Below are 26,065 nucleotides of genomic sequence, written 5' to 3'. Positions count from 1 at the left end.
AGAAAAATGAATATTTAATTTTTTTTTAAATAAAATTTTCTATAGTGTCAGAATGTGTGTCAAAAACGGCAAATATACCATCCAAATATCTGAACCATACTGTAGGGAAATACCCAAATTTCTTCAAACCTACTTATGACTAAATAGGCCAAAATGGAGAAAATGAATTGCACACTGTCGTACCCTCTATTTGTTTCCAAAAAAGTTTTTATTAACCCTCCAGTACTCGCGTATGATATTTTAACCCCACACAAAATTTTATTTCGATATATAGTGAAGTAATGTCAAAATTACATGTCGCTTCGTGTATTTTTTAACCATGGTTAGTAGGTGTGTATGCTAGAAGATCGTGAAGTTGTTATCGCGTCACCAACATTTAAGAAATACTTATATTCAACATTTATTTTTTTGGATTTTTTGGAGGAACCATTAACATCTCCTAGTAGGCTCAAGTAGTAAGTAGGAAGGTTATTTATAATCCCAGAAATCATGATAAGAAAACCCAGTTAGCTACCCAAGTGTACTAAATGGATATGTAAAATCCATCAACAATGGCGAAGTAAATGAGGCCAAAGCAGTTTCTGACTCCGCAAATTCAGACAATTAATATTTAGTTACAATTTGCAAGTTTTTCAATGTTTGCCATTCTTATAATTCAAATAAATGGATATGTTTTATATACTACTACTACCATTACTCGCTGATGAGTATTTGATAAGCATCAGAAGATTGTTACGCAAGGGATTTCCTTTCATGAGTTTTCTGTGACTGAAAAGATTCATACGTGATGTTATCTCGTTTCTACACTGCAGATATTCAAAAATCTTATTGTTTTGTTGCCCCTTTACTTTTTGGTTGTCGCTGTGTTAACTGAGTTTACAATTCTTCTCCAATACGTTCTATTGTGCGCTGCTTCTTCTTCATTCCGTATGCTTATCCCCTTTAAGTTTTCATGCAAAATATCCTTGTACCTTTTCAGCTGTTCACCCGGTTTCCTCTTAGCGCCTACAAGCTCACCGTAAAGAAGCGATTTTGGTAGGCGGCTTTGTTGCATCCTGCATACGTGTCCAGCCCATCTTAAGCGAGATTTAGTAATCGTGACTTCAACGCCCTCGCATCTAGCTTTTTCAAGGACCGATACGTTTAAGGCATAGTGGAACCATTTTATTCTTAAGAGTTGTCTTAGGTGTCTCTGTTGTAACTTGTTTAGTGCGTTCATGTGTTGGCGGTATGGCACCCAGTTTTCGCTTCTATATAACATGGTGGGAATTATTATTGCTATTAAACAAGTTTCGTTCTTGTGCTCAAGTCACGATTGTAGAAAACCCTGTCTTTTAATTTCCAGAATGCTATTGAGACGCTGCTAATCCTGTGCTGAATTTCAGAGTCGATATTGACCTTTTCCGAAATCAAACTACCGAGGTGATTGAATTCCGCTACATATGCCAGTAGTTCTTCTCCGATTTTTATAGCATTGTCTATGTCGTGATCTTCCAGAGGAGTTCACATGCTTTAGTTTTATTGGTGTTCAGCTTAAGACCCAAAGCCTCGTATGCTCAGGTATATGTGTTCAGCGTTTCTTGTAATTGCTGTAACGTTTTTTTTGCAACTAGAGTGTAACTGTTTTATATAATTACTAATATGACATTATTACAAGTTTTTTTCCTTATTTTATTCTCATTAAAAATTAATTGGGGTATTAAAATACGTAGAAAAACGAAGCGCGAGTAACGAAATTAACCTTCTGTTAAAAACATTTTTATTTCATACCGAGCAATAAAACGTCCAGATCAAATTCCTGTGTTAGCGAACTAAGAATATTGTCGCAAAATAAAGCCGTTACTACATATCCGAATTATAGCGGTATACTTGGCGGCCTCGATTATTCCCATTCAATTTACCTCAATTAGAGCTACAAATTTATTTGACGGCAGCCGAGTCGTAGCCGAACTGGATAGTTTAGAAATGTAATTACTGATAACAATAATGGGGTAATGGTATTGGGTAGGAGATCTGGAAACTTTAATAGGATGGGGTAATAGTTTTCTACGAAAATAGAAATAATTACAATGGAAAATCAAAATTTGGGAATTCAGAATGGTAATTCGTTCTAATGTAATTTTAAAGGAAGAAACCGTCTCTCTATCTTACTAATTAACCATTTTAGTTATATGGCATTTGATATTAGATATTATACAAAGAATTACTTTAATATCAAATAGAGATAATAAATGAATAATCTAAATCATACATTAAGGAAAAAATTGTCCACTATCTTGATTTAAGGTTTTGTATATCTAAATAAGAACAAGGAGTCAGACAGGGGTGTATATTGTCCCTCAACTATTTAACGTATACGGTGAATACATAATGAGAAGGTCGCTAGAAACATGGGAAGGAGGCATTTCAATAAATGGCCAAAAAATAAATAATCTACGCTTTGCAGATGATACAGCACTACTCGCTAACAGTCAAGAAGAGTTAATCAATTTAGGAAATAGGGTAGAAGACGAAAGCAATCGGCTCGGTCTGGAACTAAATACGCAAAAAAACAAAATTATGATAGTTGATAGGCAACATAACAACCATCCAAATATAAGACATATCGACCGCTTTGAAGTCGTTAAGTCATACGTATACCTGGGATCACTATTGACATATACAGGCACATCGGAAGAAGAGGTGAAGCGTAGGTGCAACATGGCAAAAGTAGCTGTTGGGAGACTGATCAAGATCTGGAAAGACCGCCAGATTTCAAGAGCCACCAAAAACCGGCTAGTCAACTGTTTGCTACTCCCAATATTGACGTATAGCTGCGAATCGTGGACTTTCAGGCAGGCGGAACGTAAGAAGATCGATGCTACCGAGATGTATTGTTATAGACGTATGCTCCGTATCCCATGGACTGAACGCCGTACAAACGTTTCCATTATAAATGAACTTAATATTACTAACAGGCTTTCCTGTAAAATCCGACTAAAACCACTAAAATATTTTGGACATATAATGAGGAAAAGTCCAGACAATATGGAAAGACTCATAATTCAAGGCAAGGTGGAGGGACGTAGACCACGTGGCCGCTCTCCAACTCGATGGATAGACTAGATGACGACTAGCTGTAGCAAGCCAATGCACGATGTCATGGAGATAACAAAAGACAGAGGCGCATGGAGAAAAATCATCCATGATGTTACGCTGACCACTACACTCCCTAATGGGGGTCAGGACTGAAGAGAGAGAGATATCTAAATAAATAAAACAATGTTATGTTAGTTACACCATTTATAAATCCGATTGTATAACAGCAGCAATGCGATAAATTTACGATAAAATGACAAAATTCTAAATTAATGAATGATTTTGATTATAAGCTTGGTGCATTCCAGTTGATTTCAAAAAATTCCGACCGCGACGCTGCATACGGCAGAAATCAGAAATTTTCGCTATGTATTTCACGCCGCGCCGCGCCGCACAGTAGTTCCCTCCCTTATAAAAATTTGGCCAAAACTCAATATATCGAAAAAAATTATTTTGATCATATATGATCAAATATTTTATAATCTATATTTAAAAACATGAAATATTTGTTATAAAAATATATTTTGGGAAAATTCACTTTAGAGCACCTATGTAATAACATTTTATATACAATAGTCTAAATAAGCATTTAACTATTTTTGTATCGACAATGAATAAATTACTCGCTTAGTGTTTTCAAAAGAATATAAAATAGTGCATATTATAATTAGACTATACTGCACGTATACTTTCCTCATATAATATTAGTTTTTGATAAATAAAATGAAAAAAAAATAATACTAACCATTTCAAAATATCAACATATATTGTACCTTTGAAATATATTTTTATACATAACTAAATCAAGGATATCGAAGCTGAACTAAGTGATTGTTTTTAACTTAAATGAAACTTCATAATGTCTTTTTTAAGAACCATGTCAAATTAGCTGCTAATATCTGCTATTCAGCATAAATTGTCTTCGTAAACAAAAGTTTTATATAAATGTTGCATGGCTAAGAAATGTGCATTTAAAAAATTGAAATAGAGTATTTTAAATATTACATTGTTAGCCACGCCATAAAAAAATAACCGGCACACATTAATGTGAGTTTTTCTTCACAAATTTATTCTCGTTTCTTTGGTGTTAAGAAAATATTGGTAAAGTTCAGGGTATTAACATAGTATAGTACTAGATATTAACAAATATAAATTAACTTCAGGTTTTAACCAATTTTCGGATATATGTAGGTACCTACTATTATTAACCAAAATTTTAATAAAGAAGAAATAGCATGGCAACACCGCATAGTTTTCCAAATAAAAATAGTGTCCTATATGCACAATTTTATGCTGAATCGAATTATGTACAGAAAAATGGGAGCTGTGATTTAAAAAAGACAACGCTTTATCATTACTTTTTTTGATACCCTGTATATAACAAAATATTTTTAGGATATGCACTGTTATAAACCATGCAAATATCTATATAATACTTTTTTTCATATTTTCGTCTACAACGATGATATTGGACTTTCTCACACTAATAGGCCACTCTGTATCTATCTATTTATTAGCTTATGAACTATATACCGGTTATGTTCTAACCATTCTTCAATCTGTTTTTTTTTTCAATTTTTGTTAAATACCTTTATAAAGTAATACCCTTGTAATTATTGGTAAATAAATAACACTTCCATTTATAAATCTGATTGTAATGAACAATCATCATTGAAAACGCCTTATGATAAAGCACTTTTTTCTATGTTAATGAATGATTCTGAAACGCTTGGTAAATATTTATAGATTTACTAAAAAATATTAACTGATACATTCATTTTCACTGATATAATAAAATACAGGTTTTGGCCACGTACGTCCATAAGAGCGAACCAGTGTGCGCCGTCCCGGTTACAGTTCATGTTGATCGCATTAAAATAATATTGAAATCGTGGCTTTGTCATAACACTTAAGTATTTTAGTATTTTGCTAGTGCAGTTACTGAAACTATAACACGTTAAGGAGTAAGTTATTGAAACTATAAAACGTTAACGCGTAAAGGAGAGCATAATTAGGGCGTTGTTGAGTGCCATAACATTCAATAACTCAACTTTCCCGGATATTCAACTCTTCCGAAACAACATTTTATAGCTTCATAGTTTCTCACACCGATTTGATCAAAAGCAAAAATGGTGTGAAAATTGAAAAATGCTCGCTACCGTAGTTGAACTCATCTAAAAAGGTTTTTTTAGCTGGAATAATAAATTATAATACAAGTTAGACCTTCTGAAGATATCAAAATATTTCTTTCTTTCTTTTTCTTTTTAGAATTTTCCCAAATTATACTTCCTAATACGTTTAGAATAATTATACTAGGGCTGACATTTCTGGTGTTGGGTGCCGATTTTCGTGTGTACGAAGAGTACGGTCAACAGGCTTAGCAAAATAAGATGTACTGAATAAAGAAGGCAAGTATTTTTCCAAGCGTATGGAATCTAGCGTCAGATTAAGTAGATATGTAATAAATACTTTGTATTTTTGCTCTCTCCGACTTACTAGATTGCCATAGCGATCCACTCCTATACATGTAAATGCCGACCCAAGGTTTCGCTTGCCAGCAGGGTATAATACATTTTTTGTATGCTCGCTATTTAAACTCGTGTATTTGTATATATCAGTTGTTTCACATATTCTCCGATGGTTGCAGCATCGGCGGAGAATGCACGAAGCCTATAGCAAATTTTTAGTATACAGGGTCCGGCAATAGTGCGTCGTGCATCTGTAGCTCCTAGAATAAAAAATTTGGAAGTTTTGTTTAAGTGCAAACCATTTTGTATGTACCAAGATGTATTTCAGGAAAATATTTCAACTTCTATAGGGTGGCTCAAAAAAGTGTCAGTGGATCTGGATGATTATTTTTAAATGGAACACCCTGTATATTGTTGCATTTTTGGCTTCCTTTCTGATCACTTTACATAATCGTAAAATATGAGTAAATATATTTCGATAGTTTCAGAGATATTAAAAATAAATTAAAAATATATATTTTTCAACCCTTCTTAAAAAAATTATTAAAAATGCAAGAACTGTTCTGAAATCAAAACTATATCAGGTATTTACTTTAGATAGTCTGTTCTTATTTTGATATAAATATGGTAATCGTAAATCATAGAGGATGTTCAATATTCTACGCCAAACTTTCTAAAATATAAAATATCTTTTCTTTGTTTTTTTAAATAGAACACCCTATATATTATTTTTTTATTATATGAAGAGTTAAAAAATGAACATTTTTTGTATTTAAAGTATTTCAAAATTTTTAATAGTTTTGCAGATACACGCAGTATTATTTCATATGGCGCATTCAATGGTAAAATACGAGAGAAAAATTATTGGGTGTCTTTGACAAAAATTTATTGTGGAAAATGCCATACCGCGAATATCTGCGAAACCGTTAAAAATTTTGAAATACTCTAAATACAAAAAATGTTAATTTTTTAATTCTCCATCTGCATACAGGGTGTTCCATTTAAAAAACCAAGAAAAATTATTTAATATTTTAGAAAATTTGGCGTAGAATTTTGAACATCCTGTATGATTTACGATTTCCATAATTATAGCAAAGTAAGTACAGACCATCTAAAGTAAATAGCTAATATAGTTTTGATTTCAGGACAGTTCTTGAATTACTAATCATTTTTTTAAGCAAGGCTGAAAAATTTATAATTTTTATTTATTTATTATAATATCTCTGAAACTATCAAAATATATTTACTCATATCTTAGGATTATGTAAAGTGATCTGAAAGAAAGCCAAAAATGCAATAATATACAGGGTGTTTCATTTAAAAAAACTCATCCCGATCAACTCACACCTTTTTGAGCCACCCTATAGAAGTTAAAATAATTTCCTGAAATACATCCTCGTACATACTCGTTAAACAAAATTCCCAATTTTTCTATTCTAGGATCTACAGATGCCCGGCGCACTATTGCCGGACCCTGTATAATTTTTAGTATGTATTTAGTACATTAAGTATAAACAGAATACGGAAGACTGGATCTAATGCTAATACCTCTTGCTCCTTTGTGGTTTTAGTGATTGTATAGTGATAGAAAAGTTGAACAAATTAAGCAAAGCAAGTCCTACTACTCTGGATGCCCGCTCACCAAGATAAAAGAATATAAGGCAATAAAAAAGCAAATGATCTAGCTAGAAAAGGAGCGAACACTCCACTAACTGGACCAGAACCTTCTCTTTTCTGAAACCAACTAAAGGCGGAACTGAGGAACCTGGAAAACTCCATCTGTAACCTGGAATGGGATTCCTCAAACGGTCTAAGACACTCAAAAAAGTTCCTCAGAACTTACGACTGAGAAAAATCATAGATTTTCCTTGATTTAAGTAAAAACAATTCGAAAATTCACGGAGGTTTCTAACTGGACACTGTCTCCTCAACGAACACCTCAGTAGGCTGAAGCTGAGGAACAAAGGCAAATTCAGATTCTGTAGGAAAAATGGGGAAACGCCAGAACACCTTATCGTGCGCCTAGACAACGACCGTTCGTGCTATGAACTTTGGTACGGTCGGTGCAGAGGATGGAGATAGTCTCAGATAGTGACTTTTGTTAAAACCTTGAGACTGTATGATGAGTTAAAATCCGTTATAACTCAAGAAAGGGGGACACACAATAGATCTGTAAGGTCGCGGTTATTAACTCCCCTCCTGAACATTCTATATTCTAGATTGAATAAATTGAAAAATATTTTAATTTAGTTTGCTAGAAATTTATATTATATTATTATTCATTATATTGTATTATAACCCTCCTTAATTCCAAACTAATTGGCATTTTTATTCCATATACCTTACATTTCCACTTCCAACATTCGAAAAATGAAATATCGTCCAAACGAAACGGAGAAGAAGCGACGACAAACGAAGAATAAAAATCTGACCCCGCCGCACGCAAAAGGATCATTAGCGGCAGCAATCCAGCTCGACATAAAATCGGTTTTTGTCGGAAACCGACGACAACATTAATTAGCGCGATGGCTGACAAATCTGAAGGCCGTGAAGATTTTTGATTCGCAACTCTCTCTCTCTCTCTTTCTCCCTTAGGGCCAATCCGACAGTGTCGGTGTAATTTGTTTTTGTTGCCCCGGTCCTTTGTAAACTGATTGGTTTTTTGTGGTTCGTTAAAAGGCTCTGACAAATATTTGCATGAGCAATGATGGATAACCGCTTTGAATAATAAGCTAGGTAAGTGGAACAACAACAATGGTGTAATAATAATGCCCAATTTTGGATTTTGTGATTTATTAAATATTGAACAAACCAAGGAATAGAAATATTTTAAGATTTGAGAAGGGCTCATGATTATAATAATGCAGACATAAATTTGTAATTAAATATTTTATATTATAAAGTAAAACAAAGAACTTATTAAGCCGGGTCCAGACTATGTAACAAAACATGTTAAATAACAAAGTTTTATAACTTGTTAGAGAAATTCAAGTAAAAAAGTTATAAAACACAATGTTATACAACAGTTTTCTTGTTATATAACAAAAATTATGTTATCCATTAGGTGTCGGTAAAGATCAAAGAAAGTTATAAAACTTTGTTTTATAACACGCCGCGACTTGTCCACACTTGTGTTATTAAACATTTAGGTACTGTAGGACGAGCGGCGTTTGAATTTAGTATTGCCAGAACTCTCGCGGTGCACACAGTAATTTTTGTTAATTTTTTTACGCAATGGAATGGTCGAAAGAACTTACCACTCATTTAATTGAGTTATTTCGTGAGCATCGAGTATTATGGGATCCTACCTTCATGGATTTTAAAAACAGGAATAAAAAACACGACGCATGGACTGAACTAGGTGCAGAATTGAAAACAAATGCAAGTGAAGTTGAAAAAAAAATGCGTATGCTTATGGGGCAGTTCCAGCGGGAGTTGAAAAAAGGGAGGAGTGGTGATGGAGCTGATGCTCCGTATAAAACAAAATGGATTTTTTTTAAAATGCTTTTATTTTTAAAAGACAAAAATGAGCCACGGCATTCTACTGATGGTGGTCTATCTCCCGAACAAGATACACAAGATACTAGTGACAACAAAACAGCAGAGGTAAGTACCCTACATTTTTAATTAATAACCAATTTGAAGTCAGTAATTATTCTGCCACGGCACTTTTCCCTCCTCACTGGTAAAGAACATAGAAAACTCTTCTCGTATTTCCTTGCCTAGCACACTGGGTTTTCTAGGAATCCGTTTGAGTCTCAGCAACGTACCATTTGGCTGACCTTCGACTCTCCATGTACCGGGTATTAGTTCCCCGGTAAACGTGTCCTCTGAATCAAAAGTACCTGGTGGACAGTAGGATGAAGATGATTGACCTTTCCTAAGAAAATTGTGGAGATAACAGCATCCTAAAACTATTTTTTCTGCTCTTTCGGGCTCAAGAAGCATTGGTTTTCGTAACACCCTGAATACGGCAGATAAAATTCCAAATGAATTTTCGACTACACGCCTAGCTCTACTATGTCTGTAATTGTAAATTCGCCCCTGTGAACCTTTCTGTTGAGTGCCTGGGAAGGGTGTCATAATATGCGGTTGCAAAGCAAATGCCTCATCACCTAGAAATACGAACGGTGAAGGTGAGGTTCTTCCCGGTAATACTTTCATTGGTGGGAGATTCAAGGAAGACGTTTCAAGCAGATGTTTAAATGTTGTGTTAGCATATACTCCGCCATCAGACAAACGTCCTTGGCAACCCACATTTACATAGGTAAAGCAATAGTTAGCGTCAACTATAGCTAAAAGCACTATGCTGAAAAATCCCTTGTAATTGAAATAGTCGCTTCCACTGTTCATTGGAGCTTGTAAACATATGTGTTTTCCATCCATACTACCACAACAGTGAGGGTAATTCCACTTCTGGTTAAAATCGTCTACAATCTGTAGCCATTCTTCTTGATATTTAGGCACCTAAAAAAAATGCTTTATAGTTTTATTTTTTGTCTTGCAGGAAGAAGGGCAACTAGAGTCACATCCAGAAGTGCAAAGTGATATCGAAAAATGTCAAGAAAAACCTGTAATAAAAACCGTTGCACGTGTTCCTACCACAAAAGGTACCAAGAGAAGAGTGTTAGATGCGAAATCTGAAGAAGCTTACGCGATAATGAAACAACTATCAAGTAACGTGAAAAAACGAGATGACTTCGATGTGTATGGTGAATATGTAGCCGGGATCTTGCGGAATCTAAAAAGCAAGTCGGTTCTAGCCGTCGCGAAATATGAAATAAATAATGCTCTCTACCGAGCGGAGATAGCAGAGATATCTTCAAATACACCTGAGCCATCCACTACTCCGGCATCTGATACACCTGCATCTACTCCACTTTCACCAACTACAACAGACACTGACACTCAATCATACAATAGACCTGGGTCGTCTACCATGCCGTCCGCTACAAATATATCCACTACTTCACCAATTCAAACAGACACTGACACTCAATCATACGCAGGCGCAGAAGACATAAGTGAGAATGAATTAACCTTTACACAAATGCTTCTGAATTTATAAATGTCCTGATTTTTTCTAATTGCAAATGAATGAATAAAGAGGTTTAGAAAAAGTCTATGTACTTACTTTTATTTTGTCGCTTAAACAGTCGATGAGAGCGTCGCACACTTCTGGCACAATATTCGAAATACTTTGCTTAGAAAATTTGAATAAATAGCTTAAACTTTGGTAGGAATCTCCACTTGCTAAGAATCTCAATGTAACTGCCAATCTTTCTTTTACTGGTATTGCATCTCGAAATGTTGTGTCTTTTTTTCCTATTTTATGGCCAATTTGATTTATAAGGTATTCGAAATCAGAACTGGTCATCCTTAGGAAATTTTTGAAACTACCATCACATTTAATTTCTCCTGTTAATGGGTGTATGTCATCCATTGCTAGATCCTTTAAAAGAGTTGTTCCACTATATGTTCCTCGAGTTCTTAACGATGGCCGTACCCAAAATCTTCGTTTAGACTTTACTCGTCGCCTACATAAAATCACGCAAGCTGCTGCTGCCAAAATTACATCCTCTACGTTTGAGGTCATTTTAAATACTACAGCTGCTACTACTTCGAGCAATTACACTTATTTTGTTTAGTTCTGTTTTGTTACATAGTGTGGATGTCTCTGCTATTTTATAACAAGTTATAAAACAAAGTTGTACAACAAATTTGTTGTATAACTTGATATTCAACATGTTTTGTTACATAGTCTGGACCCGGCTTTAGGATGCGGTGGAGCAAGGAGTCGGAAGTGACGTCATCAGCTAAGAACATGTAAAATAGGCTAATAAACAAGAATAAACAGGTTTAAAAAGCATTCTTTGAACAGCTTTAAAATAGAAATAAACAGGTTTGAACAAAAAATGAACAGGTGTGTTGTTTTAAGCTAAAAAGCCGTTCAAATCAGTTCAAAAGCGGTTCAAAGCAGTTTAAACCTGTTTATTCTTGTTTATTAGCCTATTTTACATGTTCTTAGCTGATGACGTCACTTCCGGCTCCTTGCTCCACCTCTAGTTCAGTCATTGGGGATTTTTGCTTGGAAAAAAGTCCGGAAGTTTTGCAACTTTGTAGGTTTATAGGTTTTTGGGGTCCCTAACTAAAATCCATAAAATGCACATTTCCAGACATGTCGCCGCCGGCGGCGCCGCCATCTTGCCGAGAAATTTGAGGGAAGCAAAATTAAAGAGAATAAAATCTCCTATAAAAAAGGTTTTATGAAAATTTTCGCTAAAGTCAACCGTTTAGGCACAAAATCCCTGGAAATTTTCCAATTTTGCGTAAAATATGATATATTATGTATAGTCGATTTTCCGAAATCAAATGTCGATTAGGGTTCATTAAAACTAGTTTTAGTTTAGTTTCTTCAATTTTGTCATGAAACAGTGGTGTATCATTAATTCGCTCATTAATTTATGAATAATTAGTTTTAATTATTGAAAATGTGTACTTGTTTCCACACAACCCAAGAGATAAAGTACATGGCGCGTTTATTTTAACGTGGTCTCTCCGGAGGCTTACTCTACTAGGTAAATTAAAAACTTTAACTTATCTGCACAAGCCCGACGGATCTGGCTCATTGATGTCAAAGTCGATTGTATCTGCTGTGTTGGGCTCATCAGGGTGGTCTCTCAATACGTCCAACTCTTCATCTTCAGCCGCCAGAGGGATATCTACAGGCAAGTCCAACCCCTCTTCATCGGATTCATCGAGTGACACTTCAGTGACATTGTCACAGGATTTCCCATTGCAGTATGCACAAATCATTGAACATTTTAATCCTGCTTTTCTGCATCCGCAGGCATTTGTGGCTTTACCACAGTTGCTGGTTTTGCATTTACAAGATAAAAATGCCACTAGGGATTTTGGAGCTGGATCTTTCAACGTTGTGACTGGAGTAATGCCTGTTTTTGTTTTCTTCCAACCCCATTCTTCGGCATCTTTGGTACAACCAGACCAATGCTGAACCTGGTGGTAAGATCGCAATGAATGCTGTCCAGCACGACAATTAGTTATTCATAAATTAATGAGCGAATTAATGATACGCCACTGTTTCATGACAAAATTGAAGAAACTAAACTAAAACTAGTTTTAGTGAACACTAATCGACATTTGATTTCGGAAAATCGACTATAGTATGTATATCATACTTTACGCAAAATTGTAAAATTTCCAGGGATTTTGTGCCTAAACGGTTGACTTTAGCGATAAATTTCATATAACCTTTTTATAGGAAATTTTATTCTCTTTAATTTTGCCCTCTTCAAAGTTTTGCAAAAAACGCATAGTTTTCGAGATATTTAGAAAATACCGATTTTGGGCGCCATCTTGGCAAGATGGCGGCACCAGCGGCAAGTCTGGAATGTGCATTTTATGAATTTTAGTTAGGGACCCCAAAACCTATAAACCTGCAAAGTTTCAAAACTTCCGGACTTTTTTCCAAGCAGGACCTTTTTTTGATCCCCAATGACTGAACTACTCACCCTGGCGCAAAATCGACCATCTCTCTCTACTACTTATATTTATTTGGAGAAGAAATTTGAATAAAAGCATAAAAAAAAGATCGTCGTGGTAGAAAAAAAAACGTGTGTGCACTATGTGCGCATATTTGAAGTGAAACTTCTTACTAACGGCCAATAAATTGAAGGATTTGAAGAATATTTATTTTTTTATTAATGCTTTTTATAAACTTCAAAAAAATTAGATTAATAATATAAAACCATATACTATTCTAGGTTTATAATTTTATAAGGTATTTTTAATTTTTATTAAAAAACGATAATTCTATCACTAGGCCGGATAGCCTGGCAGCTGTGACTATTAAACCAAAATACTACTACATCTATATCTCTGACTATTACTAACTGCCTACTAACCAACAATTTGCTTTGTGTGGTCGGTGGTCTGTTTTTGTTTAAATGTTTTGTTCATTATTCATGTTAGGGATTTATTATTACTTTAATGTTAATCGTTAGGCAACCAGTAAACTCATAAAATATTTATTTCTTTTTCATAATCAAAATTGTCACTCTAAATTTTACATAACTAAATAACTAAACTCTAAACCGCTGTCTTTTTTAGACATATGTCACTTGTCTTGTCATTATTGAATTCATTATTCGAATTCTAAGGCCGGATTCTCACCACATCGGACCGACCACAATCGTCCAGATTTCGATCGCGCGACGAAGATCTTGCACTTAATCGCAAATAGGTACGTGCCCACTCACAAGATTTCAGTCGTGACCGATTTTAATCGGGCGATATAAGTCGTACGCGACGCTGGCGCTTCTTGCAACGTCTTTGGTCGGCAGTCGGCAGTTCTTTCTTCCACTGACACACATTTTGTGTAATTTGTAACTCGTTTGGAAATATACGCCCGCACCATGTTACATAGGAGGTTAAAGCTGTCTTTCGACATGCGGTACATAGCTTTGAACTTGTCGTTGTGGTATACCAATCCACGAGCGCAAATGAAAGCACCTCTGTTTTGATTTTCCGCTATGTACGGATGTACCCAAAACCGGTGACGGCGCCGGCGTCTTCGTCTTATACACGCGAGTGCTACAACTTCGTCTTCACTTGACGACATCTTGGAGGAGACTAAGTATCTCCACTTTAAAATAAATCTGACCATAATCGTCCCGATGCAATCCGATGAACACATTCAATCGATTTCGGTCGGAACGGCCACAATCGAATCGATCTGGATCAGGACGATTATGGTCGGTCCGATTTGGTGAGAATCCGGCCTAAGAATGTTGTCAAGAAAAGTTTCATCTTAAAATAAAATTATTATTTACCAGATTAATAATATAGAAATTACAGTTCAATTATAAACAATTCATTATTTATAGTGATTTACAATAATTTTATTAAATTATACGAGTATTCTCGTTGATTATTGGTTTGAAATAAATATGACAGTGTCCTCCAATGAAAATCCGAGTTACTGACTCTAAATTCTAACTCTGAGCTCGCAAATGAGCTAGATACTTTACTCAGGCCGTTATTCAGAAGCTACAAACCTATCAATAAAAATATGCATGAAAATTTACTTCCTGGCACACAAGGATGGAACTATATTAAGTTAATTATAGTGATTTTCTTAGCCGCGCATAGCACATATCGTTACACCTATCACACCTATCACGAGATAGCTGGGTTAAATAGTTTTACAAAGGGGTATATCTACCCGGAATAGGGTAGCTGTGGCAACACTGCAGCTATCACTATTCCTCTCGCGCGACACGGCCTTCTCGCGACCGTCATTCAAGGCCTTGAATTTTTACTCCCAACGCGCGTAAAGAATAATAATAGGATAATTATAGAATGGAACCTTTGATGGAACCGACAGACAGTTAGACTGACTCCTGTCTCTCAGACAGTTGGACTCCTGTCTCAATCATTTTAATTCACAAAATGATTCCATCAAATTTACGATTGAGAAAGAGAAGGACCTCTGTCTGCCGTTTCTAGATGTCCTTGTTAGTAGAAATGAGGGATCTATTAAGACTTCTGTATATAAAAACCCTACACAAACGGAGCAATATTTAAGTTTCCAGTCAAACCATTCTGACGTAACTAAGAAAGGAATAATTAACACTTTATGTCATCGAGCAAACACTATATGCAGTGGCCAAGCATCACTTAATGTTGAATTAAATAATATTAACGGATTTGCTTCAGAACGGTAACTTTGAGAAGTCTATAGATAAAATTAAATCAACTTGTAAAACTGACTCATTGGATTGGTTCATCGACCTGAGGAGGATGCTCTCTTGACTATTCCATATATGAAAGGAACGTCAGGCGAATAGCTAAAAACTATAATATTAAAACTGTCTTCAAATCTGAATCGACTCTAAGAAGCGTCCTTACACAAACAAGGCCGTAATCATTGAAAAAAAAGAAAAAGTGCATCTACCAGGTACCTTGTGAATGCGGTAAATCGTATATGGCCAAACGTCCTCTAAATATACGGTTTAGCGAGCACAAAAAACATGTACAAAAACAATGAAGTCAGTTATTGCGGACCATATCTGGTCAAAACAGCATTATATAATGTTGCAGGAAGCTCGGGTTGTCCACAGGCCACCTCATTGGAAAAAAGCGTCGTATATTTATTACAATTATTAGTTACCAAAAGGTATATTTAAATAGTACATAAACGTATGAAAAAATAGAGCTTTTATGGATTGCAAATTAACTAATTTATAACAGGAAAAAGTATCTAGTTCAACATATATACCATTTATCATTGATCTTAATATGCAAATATGCATAATAATTTCTTTCCTTCGGTTGGTTTTATATAAGTTTAAGGATTATAATAAATTGCGTCTCATAATCTAGAAAATTATGAAATTTATATTCATTTTATAATGTCCCATTAAACATTATACGATGTAATAGAACCATTTTTCAGCAATAGAGTATGAATAATAGTCGGTATTAACCGGAAACGGGAAGCTGCCTGATTGGTCAGGCATATGAAAAATCTATTTTAATCGCGAGCGAGTCACATTTCATTTTCTCGTTCGGTGGAGTGATACATATAGGAAAATTCTAAGATGTTATCAGGGATGGGCACATGAAACGTTTTCTTATGTTATTATAGTGAGCACATAATCTATTAAAAATTACTCAATATCAAATTAAAGTACTATCTATATTTTTATAAAAATGACAATTTAACAGTTTTAATAATAGTAATAAAAGTTAATTTATAATTAGAGGGTGGCCGCAAATTCGCTTTACCAAGAATGGCATAATCTTCCAAGTGTATATATATCTGTATTAAACTTATTGTTACGTAATCGCGACCGCAATTTTTAAGTTCATTGTTGTCAGACATGGCAACATATTCGTCGCCGGACTGACAAACTGGAATTTAAATTTCCCGCTGGGAATGCAGGTGGTAGCTCGGCTGTAAAAATGTCAAGTTGCCATCTTTATTTATTTATTTCCTGATATTGAAAATGAAAGTGTCGGTTAGATATTAAGTCCCGAACGGGAGATAGCGGCCTATGTGCAATGGTAGTACTTTCGTACCACCGAGGCCAAACTATGGATAGTAAAAAGATGGTAAAAGGCTTTTTTCAGGCAAGCCAAATTATAAAATAGAAAACAAATTTCTTGCAGTAGGTATAGGTATATAATAAAATTATATAAGGATTATTGCCACTTAATATCTAACCGACACTTTCCGACAAGTCGGAATTAACTATTTCTGCGCTGTGGTTGTCATTTTGTGGATCTGCCCAAGCTCACCTGATAATGGAGTAGGGCTCCGAAACCGGTAGTGAGAGCAGGTTGATCCACATTATGACAAACACAGCGTAGAATTAAATTTCTAAATCAGCAGTTAAGTGGCAAGAATCCTTATATAATTTTATTAAAAAGACATATACTGTCGAAACGTCGTCACAAAATAAAAAAATAATGAACAAAATCTAGAAACATCTTTGCAACCCCAACGACCTAAAGCCAAGAGTGAAAACAAAAAAATATAATTTTATTATATACTTAAATTTATACAGGAGTATCAAAAATTGCTGAGCTATTGTAAGGATTTATTTTATATAAAAACTTCGTTATTTTAAATGCAACACCCTATACAACCCCCTATTTTTTTAAACAAACCGAAGCATATTTGAATGCTCTTTCAAACTATATTAGGGTTTCCTATACCTATCTAGCTCAGATTTTGAATAAAAAGCGATTTTTAAATAAAATTGCAATCAAGATGGCTGGTGTCGCCATGGCAATTTTCTAGTGACAGTCAGTAACTATTTTCAAAGCCCAATACAGTTTCAAAGAGCATTTGAATCTGCTTCGATTTGTTATAAAACATACAGGGTGCTGTATTTGAAATAACGAAGTTTTTATATAAAATAAATTCTTAAAATAGATCAGCAATTTTTGATGCCGTATAAATTTAAGGAAGCAATAACATTTTCCAGTAAAGTTTATCTCTCTACCTTTAGACTCAGCACAAGAATTAATTCTGAAAAGTAATGTACAGGGTGTAAATTATGTATGTCTATTCTATAGTAGGTATGTAATTAGGTATGTCTATTCTATAGTAGCATGCAAATTTAAATAGCTTTAAATATCTCAAAAACCAAAGATTTTAAACATATTTAACCCTTATAATAAATACCTTTTTTTGGGCCCAAGAATCCAAAAATTAAATAAAATACCGGGTGTGTGTGTTCTATAAGAAAAAATATAACTTTGGTATGGATCTTAGTTCTGAAACACCCTGTATATTTCAAAATAATTTTAAATTGTGCACATTACCTCCCCACATATACCCATAACATATTTTGTTTCTACATCTTTCCGTTTTCGTATAATCAACCGAGGCGAATGAGGTGCGCCACCTAGTGGTTCCTAGTGGTCATATGTTAATTTGAACTTATTTAACTGATTAAATTCTATGGAAAAAATAAAATATAAAACAAAAAATATTTACTTAAGTTGACAGTGTAAATTATGAAAATATGAATATTTTACCCATCTAACTAGGTAACATACCTCCAGTTTTTTCACAATATCTATTACAATATTAGGAGTTGATCTTTAAAAGAATAATCTCCGCTGTGATAGTAAATAACGGTCTTTTGCATATTATATTGCATAGCATTAACAAAAATCACATATTGTGCTGACTATCTGCGACACTGTAGGTAGTAAACTCTGAAGAAAACCATACAGAGCTTCATCTATAGATGCAAACATCAAAAAATAAATATATTACAAACATATAGGACACCATAGATTGGACAAATAGAAAAATGTTACCGGCTTTATATTTTTTATTTTAAAAAAAAAAAAAAAACAAAATTTAAATAAATATAAATTATAATTTTTATATAAATTGATACTTTGTATTTGAAAGTCAGTTATAAAATAATAACGTAGTCCTATAGTTATAGACTTTTCTAAAACCAAAAACAATTTTTTTTTTCTTTTTGCCCTTGCTACACCCGTATTTGGAAATAGAATTTATTGCTATTTTACTAATTAAACTAATCATAGAAAAATTTTCTTTTTCAATTCATTCAAAAATGATTTAAATCAAAAAAAGGCTTTTTTTTATTTAAATCATTGTAAAGTAATTTTTCGAAAGCTAAATGTAAACTAGTAAATTACATGATTTAATTAATCTTATGGGGTACCGTAAAATGGGGTGAATAGAAACAGTTTCGTAGGCTATTAGCGATATACCGGTTGATAAAAATGTGGTATTATGTTCCCGAATATTTTAAAACATGGGTCTTTGTTTGTTCTTTGCGTACACATATAATTTGATTTTTGAAAATATGCATATAAATATTAAATAAAAATAACTTTTTAATTTCTATTCACCTTGCTATCGGGGAGAATAGAAACACACATTGATGTTAAGGTTTTATCTATTCTACTTCCAACAAGCAGGATTTTTAGGGAAACAGATAATTACATTATTTAAGTAGGTTTAGCAATAATTAACAATACATATAATAAAACAACTTACATGTACCAGCTTAAGTATTACTTTTTTAAAAATAAATATTTTATTTATAAAGTCTTCGCGCCATACAAAATAGGTGACAGAATCAGATCTCTACATTTATTGATCAGCTGATTGACAGAAACAGTGCTGCCACAGATAAAATATAGTTTTTACATTTTATTGTGTATTACCAATGATAGAAAAATTAGATATGTCGACTCTTTTTACTTTGAATATTTTTAATCGTGATTTTTCAGAAATTTTGTTTCTATTCACCCCTATGTTTCTATTCACCCCATTTTACGGTAGTAAATTTAGCATAGACGTGTTATTTACTATGAAACTCAACCCTGGCACCCTCCTTTTCGTATATAACGATGCCGTAAATAACACTGATCTTTCTAACGTCGATATTAAAATTGATCCATATTTTTCAATAAACAGACTGCATGTAGTGACAGCGCAATTTATTCTCGGGTCCTGATTTACGATATATCCGAATAATCTTTCTGTGGATTCCTCATCGAATTGAGAGTAGATATATTTAATTTGTGGTAGGCATTCGGCTGATTTATAACCTCCATCGAAGTTTATGATGGATTCAGGGTAGAAATGCGAATTAGGGAACAATGGATTTAAGATGTTCTATTTTGTGGAATTTTATTTTTATTTTCCTAGCACAAACTAAAGTATTCGAAATGTACGAATATGCGTACATTTTATGCAATGTATTTACGGTATTTTCAACACAGATGTAACAATATTTTGTAAATATGTTTAAATTTATATGAAACTAGGTGTACCCAGCGGGACTCTGTTCGCGTCGAATTAATCATTTGTAATGGTGATGATAAAGCAGAACAAGAATTTCCATTAACATACAAACTAGATAAAATTTTCTCACACATTTATGTCAGTATGAGAAACACAATATGGCGATATTATTATATAACTTATAAAATCTGTTTGCCAAAAAATAAGCTTTTTAATTTCAAGCAGTTTAACCAGAATCGTGGTTAATCAATTACCAACTTTTGAACACCCTGTATACTTTTTTAAAAAATTTCAAAATATGTAAAAAAACCAAATAAATTATGGTTGTCCAAGGTTTTCCCGAAAGACTAACTGTTTTGAATAACAAATATTGTAATATTTGAGGGGCGTTTTCACCCCTCTTGGAATTTGAGATTCGAGAAACCCCTCCTTATCGAACCCTACACCTACAGTCAATCCGTTTGTCAAAAATCAGCTTAAAACATCAAGCAGTTTAAGCAGAATCGTGGGATTACTCAATGGTCATATCTTATGAAACACCCTGTATAAATTTATAAAAAATCTAAAATATGTAAAACAAACAAAATAAAATATACGTAAGCTTAAGAGTTTTTCCGAAAAAAAAAAAAAATTGGTTTTTAAATAAAAAATATTTTAATATTTGAGGGATAGTTTCAACTCGTTTAGAATCTGAGAGTTTTGAAAATCCCTTCCTCTTATGGAAACGTCTACACCCTAAAGTCAATCTGTTTTCCAAAATCAGCTTTTTACGTCAAGGCTTTAAGCAGGATCTTGATTAATCAATGACCAGATTTTTCTGAAACACCCTGTATAAATTTTTAAAAAATCTTAAAATATGTAAAAAAACAAAATAAAATATACGTGTTTAAGCGTTTTTTCGGAAACTTGACCGTTTTTTAAATAAAAATTATTGTATTATTTGAGGGGTGGTTTCACCCTCTTGGAACTGGAATTTCGAAAAATCCCTTCTTATCGAACCTCTACACTCTACACCCTAGAATCAACTTGTATGTCAAAACTGAGCTTCTTACGTTGGGTGGTTTGAGCAGGATCGTGATTAATCAGTATGTCAGTCACTTAAGGATTTTATATATTAGTATAGATAGAGACACAGAAAATAAAAATATATTTTTTTTGTAAAACGCCAGTTTTGCAACCGAATGTTATTCGTATCTAGTAACTTATTTATAGTGAAAAGCACAAATTCAAAGTATGTTTACGATACAACAAAATATCTAATTAAATAACAGCCTAATTATTCTCAAATTAAATTCACGGTTTACTAAATGTAATCCGATGTAACATTTAAGACAATAAAGGATATTTTTTTAATTACGCTCTTATTAAGCTTCAGTCAAAACAAAACACCCTTTGGCAATGTAGCTTTGTAATTATTTACCTTTATGAAAGGAATTTGCTCTAAAGGTCTTTTTTATAATTCAAGAGAGAGTTTCTTTACTTAGAAAAAAGGGATGTTATTTCGGTCAAGTAGAAAATTATTTATGAGGTTGTATATAAGATTCACATAATTAAAAATAAAACTTAAATGTAATTATAAATAAAAATGTTTAAATGTGTATCTAATTTATCAGTATTCGATTAAAAATATTTGTGTGGTACAATTTAAACATTTTGAGTTTTAATTATTTATTGACTCTAGTAAGATGGTTAGGAATGTGGGTTTCCCGAGTATAAAAAAGTGTTGATATATTGTGATAAATTAATGTAATTTTTTAATGTCATACCACAAATGCTATAACATAAATTTATATTTGAAACTATATTATATTGAAATATATTATAATTTTAAGTATTTCTCTCATTTCCTATACCGGGTAGTGCATCGTCGTTGGAAACATAATAGAATTGAAATAAATAATAATTGAGAAAACAGACTGTCTAAATAGTTTAATATTTTAAAGAGTATTAAAATATCAAAATTTAAAAATAAATAAAAAATAGTAAACTCTAATAAGTACGAGTATAACAGTTAATGAAAAATACAAAGATGAATTTGAAAATTAAATATGTTGCCAAAAATTTGATAATAAGTTTAACGGCTAATCCACAAATTTAAGCTCTATAAATCATTTTTTTTAATCGCTAAGTTCAATTAAGAAGAGTAAGTAATAAATTTAAGGTCTTTTGACAGTCAAAATCAATTCGATTTTGACTCTAATAATATTAACTAATGATATTTCTTATAACACTTTCTTATACCATAAATCCTGAAACCCTGAAAACCCCCAAGCTAATAAACATTTCATAATTTTAAATATAAATTAAATTTTAAAATAAATATTGAAACATTTTAACATTTAGGTATTAAAAACTTTAAAAAACAAACTCAACTTTCGTTAAAAATATCGTCTTTATAAAATTATCCTGCAAATTTCAAAGCCTAATTAATTAGTGCCACGCCCTTTCTAATTTGAAGTTCAATAAAACACAAGTTTACTTAATCGGTAATGAGTTGCATAGAGGCCACTAGCTTTTAATTTTAACAGCCGGGTGGTCGGAGTTCAAAGATCTTAATAAAAGGGCGCTACGAGATTATACTCTATGAACTCGGCATAAAAGATGTTACTATTAAGTAGACTTCAACACTAACCTCGAACTGTTGTTGCAACTACCATGAACTTCAAATATTACTATAATTCGTTAAACTTAAGTGACTCTAACTTAACTATGAGACTAGACTGTAAATAATACTACTAAAAGTAATTAAGCAATTTATTAAAATATTAAAAAGTTAATATATAAATAAAAGAGAGGAAGGAAACGTAGATGATTGAAAATGTAAATTAAATCAGAATTTAAATCAATAAGAAATAACTAAATCTATGACGTCAAACCCCCTTAGCTAACTTATACAAGATACAGTCAGGGTGGTTTATAAATGGCAAATCTAAATCTAAACAGTCGTACTCTAATGGATGTACAATCTTGAAACAACTCGGAAGTTCCTCCTGCTGAGCAACGGTGTATAGCTATGAGGTGGCTACAGCATGGTACAGCAGTTCGGTGTACTGTCATTGAAGCCCACGGATGTCAGCAGACGTACAGATGAAAGGCAAGTTGTTGAAGTTTCAAATGATAAACATAAAAACCCTAAATAACATTAATTGTCTTAGAAAAGAGCCTCAATTATAGAACAAGGACTAGCACAACGTGTAGGAATTAATAAAGGTAATAAAGAAAGACTAATCAAATCTGAACTTTACCTCAATGAGGGTTTATGATGTCCAAGGGGTACCTCTACACGGACAACAGGAACGGATGGAATTCTGGACTGTTCTGTGCTACGGTCTGGATCGGTCTTCTTGCTCTACAATTACCAACAACCAAATAAGATTTAAGAAAGATAACACTCAACTAATCTTTCTACACCACGTGGGCGTGGAAAAGTCGAAAACCAGACAACAATATGAACAAAAATCAGTTGAGCATTGACTTAGAATAGGCAGAAGAATTATAGCATACCTTGGAACTATTCGGGGACTTCTTGGGCACGTGGAATCGGAATATCGGTCGGAAAATTTGGCTATTTTAATCCCATTGCGGAAATTGGTCGGCGGTCCATAAAAATCATCAAAATCCAACCACGTCTCTGACCAAATATGTTTCGGAAGCTTTAATCCTTCTCTACGAAGACCTGCTATTCACCAACAGGGAATGCTTCACGAAACGGCAGCCAACTCTTCACGATGATACCCGGTCGGGGAGTACACAAGAAGTGATGCAAGGATTCGATTTCCTTCACAAAATCAGATTTCAACCGGAAATCTCCCTCCAGGATATAGATAGAGAACTATATATATCTCGACTAGTCCCACTCACAAAAAGGCATAAATAAAAAACGATGTTCTAGAATATTTTCTCCTCGGCCATATTCCATATCCGGTCAATGAACGAACTTAACTCAGAAATTCCACAATTAAATGAACGAATTGCGCACTGCGATCCACATCAAAAATAAACGATTTAACTACGAAATTTTATCTGATAATTATAAAATTTCAATAACCGAAACAAAGGATAAATAAATCCAAAAATATCTGATTTGATCTGACAGTGACAAGTGACGGAGGTGATGATCAAAGATATAGAGAGATGGACAAAAAGCCTACTGCTGGTCGGCATCAGTGACAATAATGTGTAGCTGAATAATATCGCGGTGTATATCGGGTTGCATAATTGTAAAATTTAAATAAAATACTATTTAACAATAAAATTATAGTAAACATGATGCAAAAATAATAGTTATTTGCGATAATTTATGAGCTAGCACACAGACGTCGTTGCGAGGAAATTTGACTGTTACATTAGACAATATCTATATCACGCTTTTATATGACCAATACAGCACACAATAAAAACTGTCATCAAAATGTTGATCCTACTGACGATCCGACAAAACAAAACAGTTTCCAGATCATATTCTCTATTTTATTTCCATACAAGAGGGAAGCATGGTCCATTACCGATTTAAAATAGGGGTAAGTAAAATAGATGTATTGTTATGCTTTGTAGTCATGGCCCACCGGATGAACATTTTTTTGGCAGGAAGAGTGGGAAATGGGGTAGGTACGGAAGTAAGAAATATTCCAAACAATTTTTTTTAAGAGACAAACATACTAATCTTGTTTTCAATCTTGTTGTTTAATTTACTTTCTAGTTTGTTTGCGACTACAAAAAAATGTATATATCTTAGTGGAGGGCTTATTTCAAGAAAAAAGGGTCTGGGGTTTTCGAGATAGGTACAATAACTGGGCTAACCCTTGTACATTCATAATAATAATAAGATTTCTCTAAATATCCCTCTAGAATATGCAGAGATAATTATAAATTATAAAGTTATTTTCTAATACCGTAATTGTAATTCCGCAAGTATATTCTATATATATTATGGAATAACACTAAAAGAAATTATGAAATATACAGTACAAGGGGCAAGATAACTGAAAATAATTTACAAGCCAGAACAATGACTCACTAAAATCTGATATAGGGTGTTTCAAAACAAATGCGAAAAACTTCAGGGTGATTCCTTGTTCAAAATAAAGGTGATTTGCTCCATAAACGTTGGGTCAAAAAGTCAACCATTATTATTGCGGTACAAAGATGGCGGAAAAACAATGTTTTTATTTTTTATCTTGAAAACGAAAAGAGATAGACTAATAAAATTTTATGGAAGCATTACTGTTATGAAAACACACTTTCTGGTAATTTTTTCACTTTTTTAAAATGAGTGGAAGGGATTGAAATAAACTACCCCTATCATTCTTGTTAACGAAAGTTAAAGAAAAATCTTATTAAACACATGCAAAAAAATTAATTTGGATAGTTTAGTTTGTTTAGAAACTTTTTTATCTCTTGTCTTTTTTTGATAAAACTCACCGATTTGAAATTAAAAAATAAAATGTAAAGCATTACATGCCAGGACAAACAACATTTTCTGATAAAGAATCTAGTGGGCTGCTGTAATTTTTTTAGGAAAAAATCTAGTCGGCCGCTGTTACTTTTTAGGATGTTCCTAATATTATTTTATTTGACATTACTCTACTGCAATATGTTATTATCTAGATGATTATTATTATCGTTATTATCACTAGATTCTTAATCTAAAAAAAATTTTGTCCTGACATGTAATGCTTTACATTTTATTTTTTAATTTCCAATCGGTGAGTTTTATCAAAAAAACACAAGAGGTAAAAAAGTTTCTAAACACACTAAACTATCCAAATTAAAGCATTTGCATGTGTTTGATGAGATTTTTCTTTAAATTTTGTTAACAAGAATGATAGGGGTAGTTTATTTCAACCCCTTCCACTCATTTTAAAAAAGTAAAAAATTACCTGAAAGTGTGTTTTTCATAACAGTAATGCTTCCATAAAATTTCATTAGTCTATCTCTTTTCGTTTTCAAGATAAAAAATAAAAACATTATTTTTCCGCCATCTTTGTACCGCGATATCTCCCTAATGGTTGACTTTTGACCCAACGTTTATAAAGCAAACTACCCTTTATTTTGAACAAGGAATCACCCCTAAAGTTTTTCGCATTTGTTTTGAAACACCCTGTATACAGGGTGGACCGAACTGTATTCCGGAAACTTCGGCAGCATATTCTGCAGATAAAAATAAGTAAAAAAGTTCGTATAAATGTATGTC

The 26,065-nt window shown here is 33.2% G+C and overlaps 2 protein-coding genes across 2 annotated transcripts; one reads left to right on the top strand and one right to left on the bottom strand.

Moving 5' to 3' along the window:
* Positions 1-8,475: 8,475 nt before the first annotated feature.
* LOC115886802 lies at positions 8,476-10,687 on the top strand. Its single transcript, XM_030906093.1, has 2 exons — positions 8,476-9,152; positions 10,054-10,687. The coding sequence occupies exons 1-2, from the start codon at positions 8,781-8,783 to the stop codon at positions 10,612-10,614; spliced, it is 933 nt and encodes a 310-aa protein (XP_030761953.1). The 5' UTR covers positions 8,476-8,780; the 3' UTR covers positions 10,615-10,687.
* On the bottom strand, positions 9,171-11,167 carry LOC115886801 (putative nuclease HARBI1). The gene is made up of 2 exons (XM_030906092.1): positions 10,681-11,167; positions 9,171-10,013 (listed from the first exon to the last, which is right to left on the bottom strand). Exons 1-2 carry the CDS (start codon positions 11,140-11,142, stop codon positions 9,192-9,194), a joined length of 1,284 nt encoding a protein of 427 aa, XP_030761952.1. The 5' UTR covers positions 11,143-11,167; the 3' UTR covers positions 9,171-9,191.
* Positions 11,168-26,065: the final 14,898 nt, after the last annotated feature.

Source organism: Sitophilus oryzae, unplaced genomic scaffold, assembly GCF_002938485.1.
Source record: "Sitophilus oryzae breed Bouriz unplaced genomic scaffold, Soryzae_2.0 scaffold_497_pilon_pilon, whole genome shotgun sequence".
Classification (NCBI taxonomy): Eukaryota; Metazoa; Arthropoda; class Insecta; order Coleoptera; family Curculionidae; genus Sitophilus; species Sitophilus oryzae.
Note: the sequence above shows the minus strand (reverse complement) of the source record. Positions and strands in the feature narration are given on the sequence as shown.